This window comes from Eschrichtius robustus, chromosome 6 (assembly GCF_028021215.1).
Source record: "Eschrichtius robustus isolate mEscRob2 chromosome 6, mEscRob2.pri, whole genome shotgun sequence".
NCBI classification, from domain to species: domain Eukaryota; kingdom Metazoa; phylum Chordata; class Mammalia; order Artiodactyla; family Eschrichtiidae; genus Eschrichtius; species Eschrichtius robustus.
In genome coordinates this window covers 14,456,272-14,469,044 of record NC_090829.1, presented here as the reverse complement: position 1 = coordinate 14,469,044, position 12,773 = coordinate 14,456,272, and the positions used below count along the sequence as shown (strand labels likewise).

The following is a 12,773-nucleotide window of genomic DNA, read 5'->3' as shown; positions in this document are numbered from 1 at the left end:
AAAGAATATTCAACTCTAAAAGTCACTATTTCTTTTACACACCTGTCCAGCTCATCCATACTTAAATTAAAGATTGGCAAATAGGTCGCTAAAGATGTTCAAAAGCAGCAACTGAAAAAAATAAACCAAGATGGACAAACGCTAACCCATCAGTCATTTTCCTGTTCATCTAACTTTTATTTAAAGAAGTATAATGTAAATTACAGAAAAACTCATGTAGAAAGTTATGGCAGCAACGTGATCAAATAGAACTTAAAATTTAGCTTTGAAAATTTAACATATACTCCAATGACACTATCAAATAGCAGTTACTTTTTAATGATATCCTTACCCTCTCTAACATTCCAATGATATATCTTGTATCTGTAAAAGGTCCTATTTCTTCATGACATCTGCCATAAACAATAGCAAGGGCTTGTAAACATAAACACTTCATGTTTACTTTTGGGGTGAGCAGGAAACGATGATAAAGCTCATTGAAAAATTCATATCTAGATTAAAAAAAAAGTTCACAATAGAATTAGCCATGAAACTAACAGTAAAAACAAACATAACAAGATATAGAAGAGTAGCTTACGATCTCTTAATTGATCCACTGTCTTCATTCTCATCTTCCTCCAATAGTAATCTCAGGTAATAATCTCCTATTTTGATTTCCTCTGCCAAGCACTCATATTTAACCTTTATTAATAAAAGCAAATTACATTATTTTAGTTTACAATACTTGTTTTTGGCAATTTTCACATAATCACTTCTTAAATTCTTTCTGTTCAGAGTTTTTTTCTTTTCTTGATGAGACAGCCTTTAACAAAAAAATTTGTCATTTCTTAAAATATCTGGTAATTCATTAGTTAAATGTCGAGAGTCAGAATTACACACTAATTTTATGAATGTAAAATTTGCTGATAAATACTGTCACAAGACTATATGGTGTCCATGAAGACTTAAGGGAAGAAAACACTAAAAACACCATTAAAGGATAATGCACTTCCTCCCCTTCTCGGCTGGCTACAATCAAGCAAGAAGTAAATGATCCCACACTACACACAGTTTGCCAAACTCACACAAGGCACTTCAGGTCTTCCCTGATCTCCCAACACATCAACTACATTTTATGGTACATTTTTATACAGTATTCATTCTCTCTATGTACAATTACTCCAGGTTACACACTGGAAGTGATATGTGAGGAGTAGCCCCTGATTGGGAACTGGGGTTTGTCTCAAGCAAAGATTTGCAAGCAGCTGTAAAAAGGAATTTCTTGACTAGATTATCAAAACTCTTTTTCCAAAGCCTAATACAGCTGTTTTCTAAAAATATAAACTATACAAAATCAAATATATATGTATATCCATTTCAGTTTTTTCCTGTAAGTTCTGAGTTTTAACTTGTTCAACTCCATTTATTAAGAATATAAGGTATGTGCCATGCACTGTTCTAGTCATCAGGGATATAGCATTAAGCAAACATAAGAAGTTCTGTCCTTACAGAAGTAGCAGATAAAAAAGTAAAATATATATGATAGTTGGGTGACAGTAAGTGCTATGGAGTAAAATAAAGCGGGGAGGGGGGGAAGAGAGAGAGAGAGAAAGAGAGAGAGTGTAAGTGTGTGTGTATGAAGAGGGCTATATTTTTAAACAGGGTGGCCAGGTGTGTGTGTGTGTGTGTGTGTGTGTGTGTGTGTATGAAGAGGGCTGTATTTTTAAACAGGGTGGCCAGGTGTGTGTGTGTGTGTGTGCGTGTGTGTATGAAGAGGGCTGTATTTTTAAACAGGGTGGCCAGGTGTGTGTGTGTGTGTGTGTGTGTGTGTGTGAAGAGGGCTATATTTTAAACAGGGTGGCCAGGTGTGTGTGTGTGTGTGTATGAAGAGGGCTGTATTTTTAAACAAGGTGGCCAGGTGTGTGTGTGTGTGTGTGTGTGAAGAGGGCTATACAGGGTGGCCAGGTGTGTGTGTGTGTGTGTGTGTGTGTAAGAAAAGGGCTGTATTTTTAAACAGGGTGGCCAGGTGTGTGTGTGTGTGTGTAGAGGGCTATATTTTTAAACAGGGTGGCCAGGTGTGTGTGTGTGTGTGTGTGTGTGTGTGTGTGTGTGTGAAGAGGGCTATATTTTAAACAGGGTGGCCAGGTGTGTGTGTGTGTGTGTGTATGAAGAGGGCTGTATTTTTAAACAGGGTGGCCGTGTGCGTGTGTGAAGAGGGCTATATTTTTAAACAGGGTGGCCAGGTGTGTGTGTGTGTGTGTGTGTATGAAGAGGGCTGTATTTTTAAACAAGGTGGCCAGGTGTGTGTGTGTGTGAAGAGGGCTATACAGGGTGGCCAGGTGTGTGTGTGTGTGTGTGTGTGTGTAAGAAAAGGGCTGTATTTTTAAACAGGGTGGCCAGGTGTGTGTGTGTGTGTGTAGAGGGCTATATTTTTAAACAGGGTGGCCAGGGAAGGCCCACTCAGATGACAACCTTCAGGAAAAGACCTGAAGGAAATGAGGCTCTCTGTAGAAAAGAGTATTTTAGGCAGAGGGAACATCAAGTAGAAAGACCTTGAATCAAGAACATGAATTTGGTGTTTTCAGGGAAGCCAGTGTGGCCACAGGCAATGGTGCGAATATTAGGAGATGAGATCAAAGAAACAATGGTTGGATTTAGGGGGTACAGATCTTGTCTTGTAAGTTATTTTAAAGACCCAGGCTTTTTACTAAGTGAGTTGGGAAGCAATAAGAGCACCAGAGAGGGCTTGGAGCAGAGAAGTGACAAGATCTACTTACATTATAACAAGATCACACTGCTACTATGTTGATAACAGATTACAGAAAGGCAATGGTGGAAGCAGGGAAACTGCTACAATCCCATAGAGAGAAGAGGGCTGGGTTCTGGGTACATTTTGAAGGTGCACTGAATAGGACTTGCTGACAAACTGAATTTGTGGCATAAGAAAAAAAGATGATGTCAAAGGTTTTGACTAGAAAATAAGGAATAGCCATTATCTAAGATCAGAAAGACTGTAGGTGAAGTAGGTTTGAGGGAAGAACCAGAGCACAGTTTTACAGCTAAGTTCTAGAAGCTTATTAGATATCCAATTTATAGGATAAAAGTATGAAGTCTAGGAAAGAAAGTCTAAGCAGGAGATAAAAATCTTGAAGCCATCAGCAAATAAAAAACATTTAAGCAGATCACTGAGGCAATAAATATAAATGAAAAGAAGCCCAAGAACTGGTCCTTCGGGGCCAACCAGCATTTAGCAGTTGGGGCAATAAGGAAAAATGAGCAAAGGGGGAGGAATAGACAGTGAAGGAGAAAATCCCAGAGAATACAGACTCCCAAAACCAAAGTAAAGAAAGTTTTCACAAAGAGGTGGGAATGAGCAAAAACAAATCATTAACATGTTTAAGAAATGCAGTTGGGTTAAACAGCAAAGCCGGCAGGGTCACAAACATGCCCAAATTTACACCTATAATAAAAATTTACACACACACACAAGATTATCTATCACCAACATGTTTCTTGTTCTTACTTTGTCATGCTTCACATCAGTATTTTAATTAAGCAGCAAAAAAATGGCCACATTCAGAATCAAATTACCACGAAAAGTCTATTAAACAAGCTACGAGAAATAAGAACAGGCTATGTTTCAATAAAGAATTTAAAGGGGAAAAAAAGCAAGGAACAGATCTAGAATGCATAGGATCAAATTTATTGACTCCTACATGATTTTCACATACAAAGCTGAGGTACTAAACAAAATTAATTTTTCATTTGTCTCAGGCAAAGTGGAAGTTTTCCAGTATTTCCTTCATAAAATTATGAGTGAAAGGTAAAGATATATGTCAAACAACTACAAATTAAAAAAAAAAAAACTCCAAAAGTAATACATGCTTCAAAAAACAACTACTATACTACGAAAATTAAAATTTACCTCAAATTCATGGTGGTTCCAGGAGATCACATTAGCACTACCAAGCTCTCTATCAATATTAAATGCTCTCATTTCAGATTCAAGACTATCTCTCAATTCTTCTCGTGTTTTGAAATTCCAAATTAAGTTTGACCTGGCATGGTCCTGACCAAACCTAGATATATACATGTAATCAGAAAATAGTGGGAAGCAATAAACAGTTTTAAAAATCTATAAATCTCCCCTACTACAACTTATAATAAGCAACAAAACAGTGGAATTAATAAACTTTAGCAAGCGTAAAGAAAGAAAATAAAATCTACTGTGTAAAGTAAGTATAGTAAAAGGTTAATGGTAGAATTTTAGTCAAAGGTATACAGGTGCTCACTGTAAAATTCTTTCACCTTTTCTGTATGTTTAAAAGTTTTCATTATAAAATGCTGGGGGAAAAAATGAAGCCAAACTATAAGACAAATCTGTATGGATTTTAAAACAAGGAACTGATATTTCAATTTTAATATTTATTGCTAATATAAATTCCAGTCAGAAAAGAATTATAAACAGATATCAAATTACCGGTTGGGAAGAAGAATTTCTGGATAATTGAGTATGAAATGTATGGGATGAGCAACATTCTAGATTAGAACCTTACAAACTACCCAAGAAAAAATACTGCTAAACTGTCAAGCTCTGATTGATACTTTCAAAATACCTTCCTTTTATTCATGAAATTATTTAACTATCATAATAAATTTGAATTCAAGTCTGAATTGGGGTGGGTGGGCTTTATACCCATTCACTTTCAAACTGCAATCCTCCTAAAAAGTCTGATGCCAGAATTCCAAGGGAATTCTAGGGAGGACAACACAACTGAGGGATTCCAGAGGAAGAAAACCAAGGCATATTCTTAAGGCTGTATTATATACATACTACACTTTTAAAGTACTGTGGGAAGTTCCCAAAGCACATATTTTCCCTTATTAACCAAGGTATAATCAATAGGTCAGCTTCCAGACTGAGTATTGTGAGTTATCTCAAAAAAGTTTTTGCAAACTCCCCAAAATGTTCCAAAGTCCTTCTATGTGTGTATTAACTGTGTGTAGGGGGAGGGTGTTGAGGTGGAGGGTGCTGGGGAGGTGGTGGGAGCAGTAGATGGGGAGGAGGGGTTCCAGGGGCTGGAAAAGTATATGAGGTCAGCTAACTTGGATACCCATTTCCCACAAGACTCCTTATGGTTTCATCATCCAACTCTTTAAAGACTCTATTTCCAACAAGGTTGAAAGAAGTTATAATACAGTTATTTCTAAGCCATGATAAAGTGTTTTAAAGTAATCACCTCTAAGCCTTAATAAAATGCTAAAAGTACCTTTGGCTAGTCAGACTACCAACACTCTACAAAAGGTCTTAATTTTATGAAAGCATAACTAATCATACCAATCTTTTTTTTTTTAAACATCTTTATTGGAGTATAATTGCTTTACAATGGTGTGTTAGTTTCTGCTTTATAACAAAGTGAATCAGTTATACATATACATATGTTCCCATATCTCTTCCCTCTTGCGTCTCCCTCCCTCCCACCCTCCCTATCCCACCCCTCTAGGTGGTCACAAAGCACCGAGCTGATCTCCCTGTGCTATGTGGCTGCTTCCCACTAGCTATCTATTTTACATTTGGTAGTGTATATATGTCCATGCCACTCTCTCATCCTGTCACATCTTACCCCTCCCCCTCCCCATATCCTCAAGTCCATTCTCTAGTAGGTCTGTGTCTTTATTCCCGTCTTGCCACCAGGTTCTTCATGACCTTTTTTTTTTTTTTTTCCTTAGATTCCATATATATGTGTTAGCATACTGTATTTGTTTTTCTCTTTCTGACTTACTTCACTCTGTATGACAGACTCTAACTCCATCCACCTCACTACAAATACCTCCATTTCATTTCTTTTTATGGCTGAGTAATATTCCATTGAATCATACCAATCTTAACAGTTATAATTCTTGACCCTGAGAGCATATAAATACCTGTAGCATAAAGCACTAGATTCAGGCAAAAACAAAAAAACAAAAAAACAACTGTCCAAAAATTAAATTTGGCAATACCATATTTAATTAATTGGAAAAGAGGCCTAAAGTTTACCTATAATAGAAGAGATCCCAGTTTGCTTCTATTTTTATTCTCTGTCTTCTCTTTCGAAGAACTACTGGCTTTTGATTTATATTCTGGAAAAGAAAAAACTTCATAGTGCTCAATCTGGAGCTACCAAATAAGCTCAGTCAGAGTATCATCACTTTGTAAGTGATGAGAAACATTTCCTTCATCAAATTTTGGCAGAGACAAAATTAATGAAACAAAATCTATAAAATATGAATACAAAATATTAGATTATATCACAATATAATACTTTGCCAGCATATATTTCTATAGTGTAGCTGAAATATTTTCCATGTAGCCTAAAGTTATTGTTTCAAATCCAAATTTTGTTAAAGTTTACAGTGATGACTAATAAAATTTGTAACAGTCAAAAACAGGTGACTTATTTTAAACATTTACATGCAGTTAATACAAAAATCATGGCAAACCAATAAACACAAAAGATTATAGGTTATTAAATTGCTACCAAAGCCAAGAGGAGCAAGTATAAAATTGAAATAGCTAATGGACAAGAAATAAGTATCTACATTCAGACACATGTGAAGTGAGACTTTAATTTACTAGACAAAGAATATCAAAGACAACCTCCACATGCAGGCAGTTTAATGCATTTCACACATGTAGCAGGGACTTAAAACTCACCATATTGTTTCTGTCCTGAATTTAATTGTAAAAAAGGAAAAAAAAATTTTTAAATGAAATAAAAATAAGAGAGTGAGCCTACATCTGCTATGCTATCTCTACTATATAAATTCCACAAGGATGTCACCAGTATAAATCATCTTTAAGACAGAAAAAGGCCCACCTGCTTCTCTGAGGTCTATGACTCAAATTTTAGGCAGTCATAAACCCATTTGAGAATTCAAAGAAAGCTATGGTCCTATTCCAGAGAAAGACACATACATAAGGTTTACAAATGGAGGGGAAGATTTCAAAGATTTCTTGTAAGTCTATATATGGACTGGAGGTTAAGAATCTTTGCTCTGAGTAAAACGTGTAGATATTTCAGTCATGAAAATTCTAATCCTCAATGTGACAGAAGCAAAAAGTAGAAAGTAGTTATAGATTAAAACATGAAAGTCTGTAACTTCATTAAGGAAGTGGCAAATCATATAAAATAAAGCAAGAAAACAGACTAGATATCACAGAAAGAAAAAAGGTAAAGTAGTAAATTTTAAAGAGTAAATGCTGTTTGAAATGTAAATCATATTGATTAATTAAGGAAATATTCCCTACAAATTTTAATTCTGTGCACTATCATGAAAACTAATGTTAGGTGACTTGAAGAAAGTATATAAATAGTTCATATTTTTAGTTTTAATGACAAACCCTTCCTTAAAACCTCTAATCAAGTACTACTTTCTTCAATTTCCCCTGCCCTCAGGACAAAAAGCTGGGAGTCTAGAGTTATTAAAATGTAAACACTATACAGAAAAAGGACAACCAGCTCTCCATAAACTAAGCTGACTGATTTAGAGACTTAGGTTAAAAGATCTAACTGGCTAAACAAATTCCTAAACTGAAAATAACATAAATAAGAAAAAAGTAATTTTATACATTAGCCAAAGGTTATTATTAATCCAACAAAGAACATTAGCTACAAATGGAACTGACTCCCTAAACATTCTGATTATATAAGAAATGCAGTTCATTTTAAGACTAAACAGTTAATCTAGACAATGGTTAATTTTCAGACTTAGGTAAAACACAGGTTCATTAATTAGATATTTTGGTGTTAATATTTCTACGAATAAAATAGTCACAAAGATTATTCACTGTTTCATAAATTAATGTTGAAAACAGTGTCCTGGCAGAAATAATTGCTCAGCACTTTAGATAACACCTCATGTAAATGAAACCAACAGACTGATAAAACATTATTGATATTAAAAATACATTGTTTTCCCTCTGAATTTTTTATCTTTAAATAACAGATGCTATCCACATTTCTAGCTAAAATAGCTTTGTGTTCAAGTGTATGCTGGATAAATGTTATATAGAAATCTGATGCCAAAAACTTATTTTCAGTATAATTATACCCAACAGCTTGAAACAACTGTTATTTCAGAAATGGGTTTAACTACCTGAAGCCAAAAGCTTGTAATTTTTAACAACTGTGAAAATCATTCATTTCATATCTACAGACTTTCAATTTTCAAATGCTATAGCAATATTATTATGACAAGACATGCACTGTCTTTTAGTATAGGTGCTTTTATTATTGACTTCTTTGTACATCAAAGCAACCCCAAAGGACAGAGAACGGAGGTACTGTTATTCTGATTTTATGAAAGGGGAAAGTGAAATTCTGAAAACCCGTAACTTGCCATATGGGTTGGTAGTAAGTGACAGAACCAGGCTCAGATGTACGTTAACCAATTCAAAGTTCAGTATTCTCTTTACTATCCTAGACCTCTGAAAGCCTGTTTAATGATTCTTAATAGTGCATATGTCACTCATACAAATTAGCATTAATTCATTATGCTCAACTTCTAAAGAACTCAATTTTGGTATCAATTTCAGATAGACACACAAGACAATAATATTTCTGTTCTTTTGCACCTGATGCCTTATGTTTAGATATTCTGGAAATTCATAAGAAACATGTTTGTTTCAGAAAGTTACTTATATTACTTTCCTTGAATAAGAAAATAGCTACCATAAATAAAGAGATGGTTAAAGGGAAAGAATATAAGTGTGGTCAACAAAAACTGAGATCAAGTCAACTTTTACATGAAACCTTAAATCATTCTTAACCACTGCACATTCCATCCTAGATAGAAGGATGAACATTACTGGATAGGTTCTGTAGCACATACTACATGCTGAAAAATGAGACTAAAACTGTTTCAGATCTGATCTTGATTTGAGGAGCTAATAATACTGAAATTTAAGTACATATAGTAAATTTAATTTTAACAATGTGAATCTTATTTTCAAAATACTTGTCTAGCTAGCTCTCAATAAAAAAGCTAAACAAGAAGGGCAACTTTACTTGTATAGCTACAAAACAAAGTTCAGAGAAGGAAAAAGATACATATGAATTCAAAAGTCTGGAAACTGCAAGTTATGGAAGAAACTTATGTAAGAAAGAGTGGAATTTTATATTAACTAACTAAAATCCTAACCACTGACTCATAAAACTATGAATTAAGAAAAATTTATATAAAAATATAATCAGAATTAAGTGACATTTCTTCAGGTGTTCGGTCAAAAGTATCTGTACCATTTCTGTGAACAGCAACAATTGAAGTAACCCAGGATATATGGAAGTGCTAGAAATTTGGAAGAAGACTTTATTTTTACCTCTTTTTGTGCAATGCCCATTCTATCCCTCCAATGCATTAACACAAGATCCACTTTTTCTTTGGCAAATTTTTCAACTTCTTTAGCAGCTTTACCAGCTAGTCTTTGCCACTCTGGAACTTTATTAAATTTTCCATACTGATCCTATAAAATAACGTTGAATTCCATTACAGTCCTGTAATTTCAAATTTATTTTAAAAATCTAATTAAAGCCAAGTTGCACTATTTTACATGATTAAATGAATACTGAAAAAAAATAGTGAAAGAACAAGGTGAAAATTTCTACAACAAATTATAAATTTTGTCCAAGAAATCTTAAACTTTTCTACCTAGTTTTCAAGATGAATCCTTTTAGAGGGATGGCAAGATATGAGTGGGAGATGGGTGCAGACAGAAGTGAGGTGAAGACAGGAAAAGAATACATATAAGACATTATTATAATAGCATATCTTGAAAGATGTTAAGTAATTTTCTCAAAGATAGCCCAACATTAATAATTAAGATAGCTCTGTAAAGAAAAAAAGCCCTACATAAATTATTTTTTTCAGTGTTGGCCCTTCAACAACATTTATCAATTACATATTATGTGCAAAATATCACCTTATACATTTGAAATTAAAAAAAAAAATCCATTCGTGAATGTACCAATATGCTGAGTTAGAGAAAAAAAATACAAGATTATTATTATTCATAAAATTAGATTGTGGTGATAACTGCATAACTGTAATGATTATAGAATTGGACACTAAAAACAGGTTAAAATTTTGGGGATGTAAATTTTACCTCAATAAAGCTGTTAATAATAATATTTAAAAAGAATACTACTATTTAACATGTGTTTCAGAAAAAAGTACTCTTTCATCCCGAAAAGATACTCAGGACAAGCATATTTACCATTGCTATTTTCACATTATCTCTAACATGCATCCGATCAGCATCCTTCTCAGGAACTGGATCTGAGCTGTCCAAGTAAGCCAGCAAGCCTGGTGGCTAAAAACAACAAACAAAAACAAGATATAAAATTCATTTTCAAAACAACTGCACACACACACAAAAAACCTAGCCTTTGAAACCCAAATAAATTAATACTATGATTTAGCTATTAAGCATAGCATTTATTATATGACAACTCGTTTGATAAGTATCTTTTATATTAAAAACAAACAGATAAACCCTTAACAGTATAAACAACTTATCAATGAAATTTTATTGGGCAAGAATATATACATTTCTCCAGTTATTCAACTGACTTACCAAAATGCGTTTCAACAAGTTTGTCGCAGTTACATTATCAGCTGTCCAGAGTCCCACTAAATGTCTACTCAGCTGTCTGAAAAAAGCAGACGTTGAGAAAGGTTTGCTTCTTTATCTCAGGTAGAACAAAAAGGAATTTTTAAGAACAAAATATAAGAAATAAGACTACAGTAAAAAAAAAAAAAAAATCATTCTATCTACTCAACACTCTGTAATAACCTATATGGGAAAAGAATCTAAAAAAGAGTGGATATAGGTATATGTATAACTGATTCACTTTGCTGTATACCTGAATCTAACACAACATTGTAAATCAACTATACTCCAATAAAAAGTTTTAAAAATCATTCTGATGTTAAATACTAAAAATTAATATTTTAATTTGGAGAGATGTATGAGATAGTTAATTCAAATACTACTAACGTTTTAGTATTTTCTCCAAACTAAAATGCTTCCTTGATGAACTCACTAATTTTCAATGGACCTGAACATGAAGAAGTAGGTTCTTACCACTTTTAAAGATAGGGAAACAATTAGACTTGATAATATAATTAAGTTTGTATAACAAATCCTGCTATAGTGACCACAGCATTCTGGAATTCTTTGGAATTCTGAACATGAGCAAAAGTCAACTATGTTCTAATATATACTTTTTGACAAGGTCAGAGATAGAAAATATTTTCAGTTTTGGAGTCTGAACAAAGACTTAAAGCACTTTTGAGCTAAAAGCACAATTCGGTTCAAAGTGAAAATCTAAGATCCAAGTTGAATCTATGACTTAGTCATTTATTAATCTTAATCCCCACGATGATATCTGCTACCCAGACTGGAAGCTCCTCACAAACAGGGTATATATTTTATTCACCACAGACCATTCTGTGCTTTGATAAGGATTCAACTGCCATTTGCAATAAGAATGAGCATGAAACCTGTGAGGGGAATAACCAAATAACCATCTACAGGCTTATGTATTTATATATGTTACATTCCCAGAAGAAAAAAGTTCAATAGGAAAACCCAAATTGTGCTTTGTTCTGACACACACAAACACACACACACAAAACCACTACTAAAACTGTTCACTCTTATGCCTATTTGGAAGCTAACATATTGAAGTAATGACACTTGTAATTTCCTTCACTGGCATTTGGTAGGTATCATATCAATGATTCCTAAAAAGGTTTTAATTAGGGATAAGAGAGATAACATTTTATAGCAGCAATTTGCAAAAGATAAAGCAATGCAAATGAAAAGTAGTATTTCTATTATAATTTGACAGCTTTTCAATATTGTGATTGATCACAGTAGGGAACGCAATTGATTATAATAAAAGGAACACAAAAAGCAAAGGGCTAACATAAAGGGGTTTAATAGAATTAGACATCAAATAGTTTCTAGTGTAACAAAAGATGGTGCTTAGCATTGCTAATAAGCCAGTAGACCAAGGAAATAACCTTCCTTTTATATCTTTTTATCCTTACAAGCAACACAGAAGACTACTTTTGTGACTAACATTTACAAGTAAGGGATGCAGATAGCTTCTTATAATAGTATAAACAGCAGAAAACTATTGGCAGGGCAGCATACTACAACATCCAATAACCGAACATAGGTGATAAAGAAATGAAATTTATATTTCCATAACAAAGTAAGCCTAAGTCAGCAATTTATGTTATTTCAAAAAGTCAAAAAGAACATGATTAAAACATTTATTATATATGTATTTTTAACTAATATGAGTCATGAGTAATAATACGGTATGCTAAGGATATAGGAAAGGATCACATGTCGGGAATTATAAAGAAAATTAAAAGGGCTGGAATTCATACAGCTTGGAGTAAACAGATTTATGTGTTTCCTCATATTTGAAGGATTATTATAAAAAAAAAAAAGACTTGCCAAAGGGAAAATTGTTTAACTACAAGAGATTTAGGATAGGCTTAGGTTAGGCTGGTTAGATATTAAAGTTTTCTTTATTCTTAGAGTACCTAACTGACCAAAGTTATTTGAAAATTGACTAGGTGGGTCATCTACATGCAAGATGGCCAGGAGGAAATACAAGGAGAAAAACCCTGGGGACATGTGGCTCTAGTTCCATAAACTACTAGGCACTCTTTTCCATGTTCCAGTCCCATGACTATGGGTATAGAGCCTGATAAGCAGAGAGTGGGGGGAAAAA

At 33.7% G+C, this 12,773-nt stretch overlaps 1 protein-coding gene across 2 annotated transcripts in view; it reads right to left on the bottom strand.

The window, feature by feature from the left end:
- Positions 1-12,773, bottom strand: part of DNAJC13 (DnaJ heat shock protein family (Hsp40) member C13) — a 122,637-nt gene that overhangs the window by 55,212 nt on the left and 54,652 nt on the right. For both annotated transcript variants that reach the window (XM_068545913.1, XM_068545914.1), the window contains exons 18-24: positions 10,595-10,670; positions 10,235-10,330; positions 9,341-9,484; positions 6,020-6,102; positions 3,905-4,058; positions 578-681; positions 332-491 (exon numbers count right to left, since the gene is read on the bottom strand). In XM_068545913.1, the coding sequence (XP_068402014.1) occupies positions 332-491; positions 578-681; positions 3,905-4,058; positions 6,020-6,102; positions 9,341-9,484; positions 10,235-10,330; positions 10,595-10,670 (817 nt within the window). The remainder of the gene's footprint in view (positions 1-331; positions 492-577; positions 682-3,904; positions 4,059-6,019; positions 6,103-9,340; positions 9,485-10,234; positions 10,331-10,594; positions 10,671-12,773) is intronic.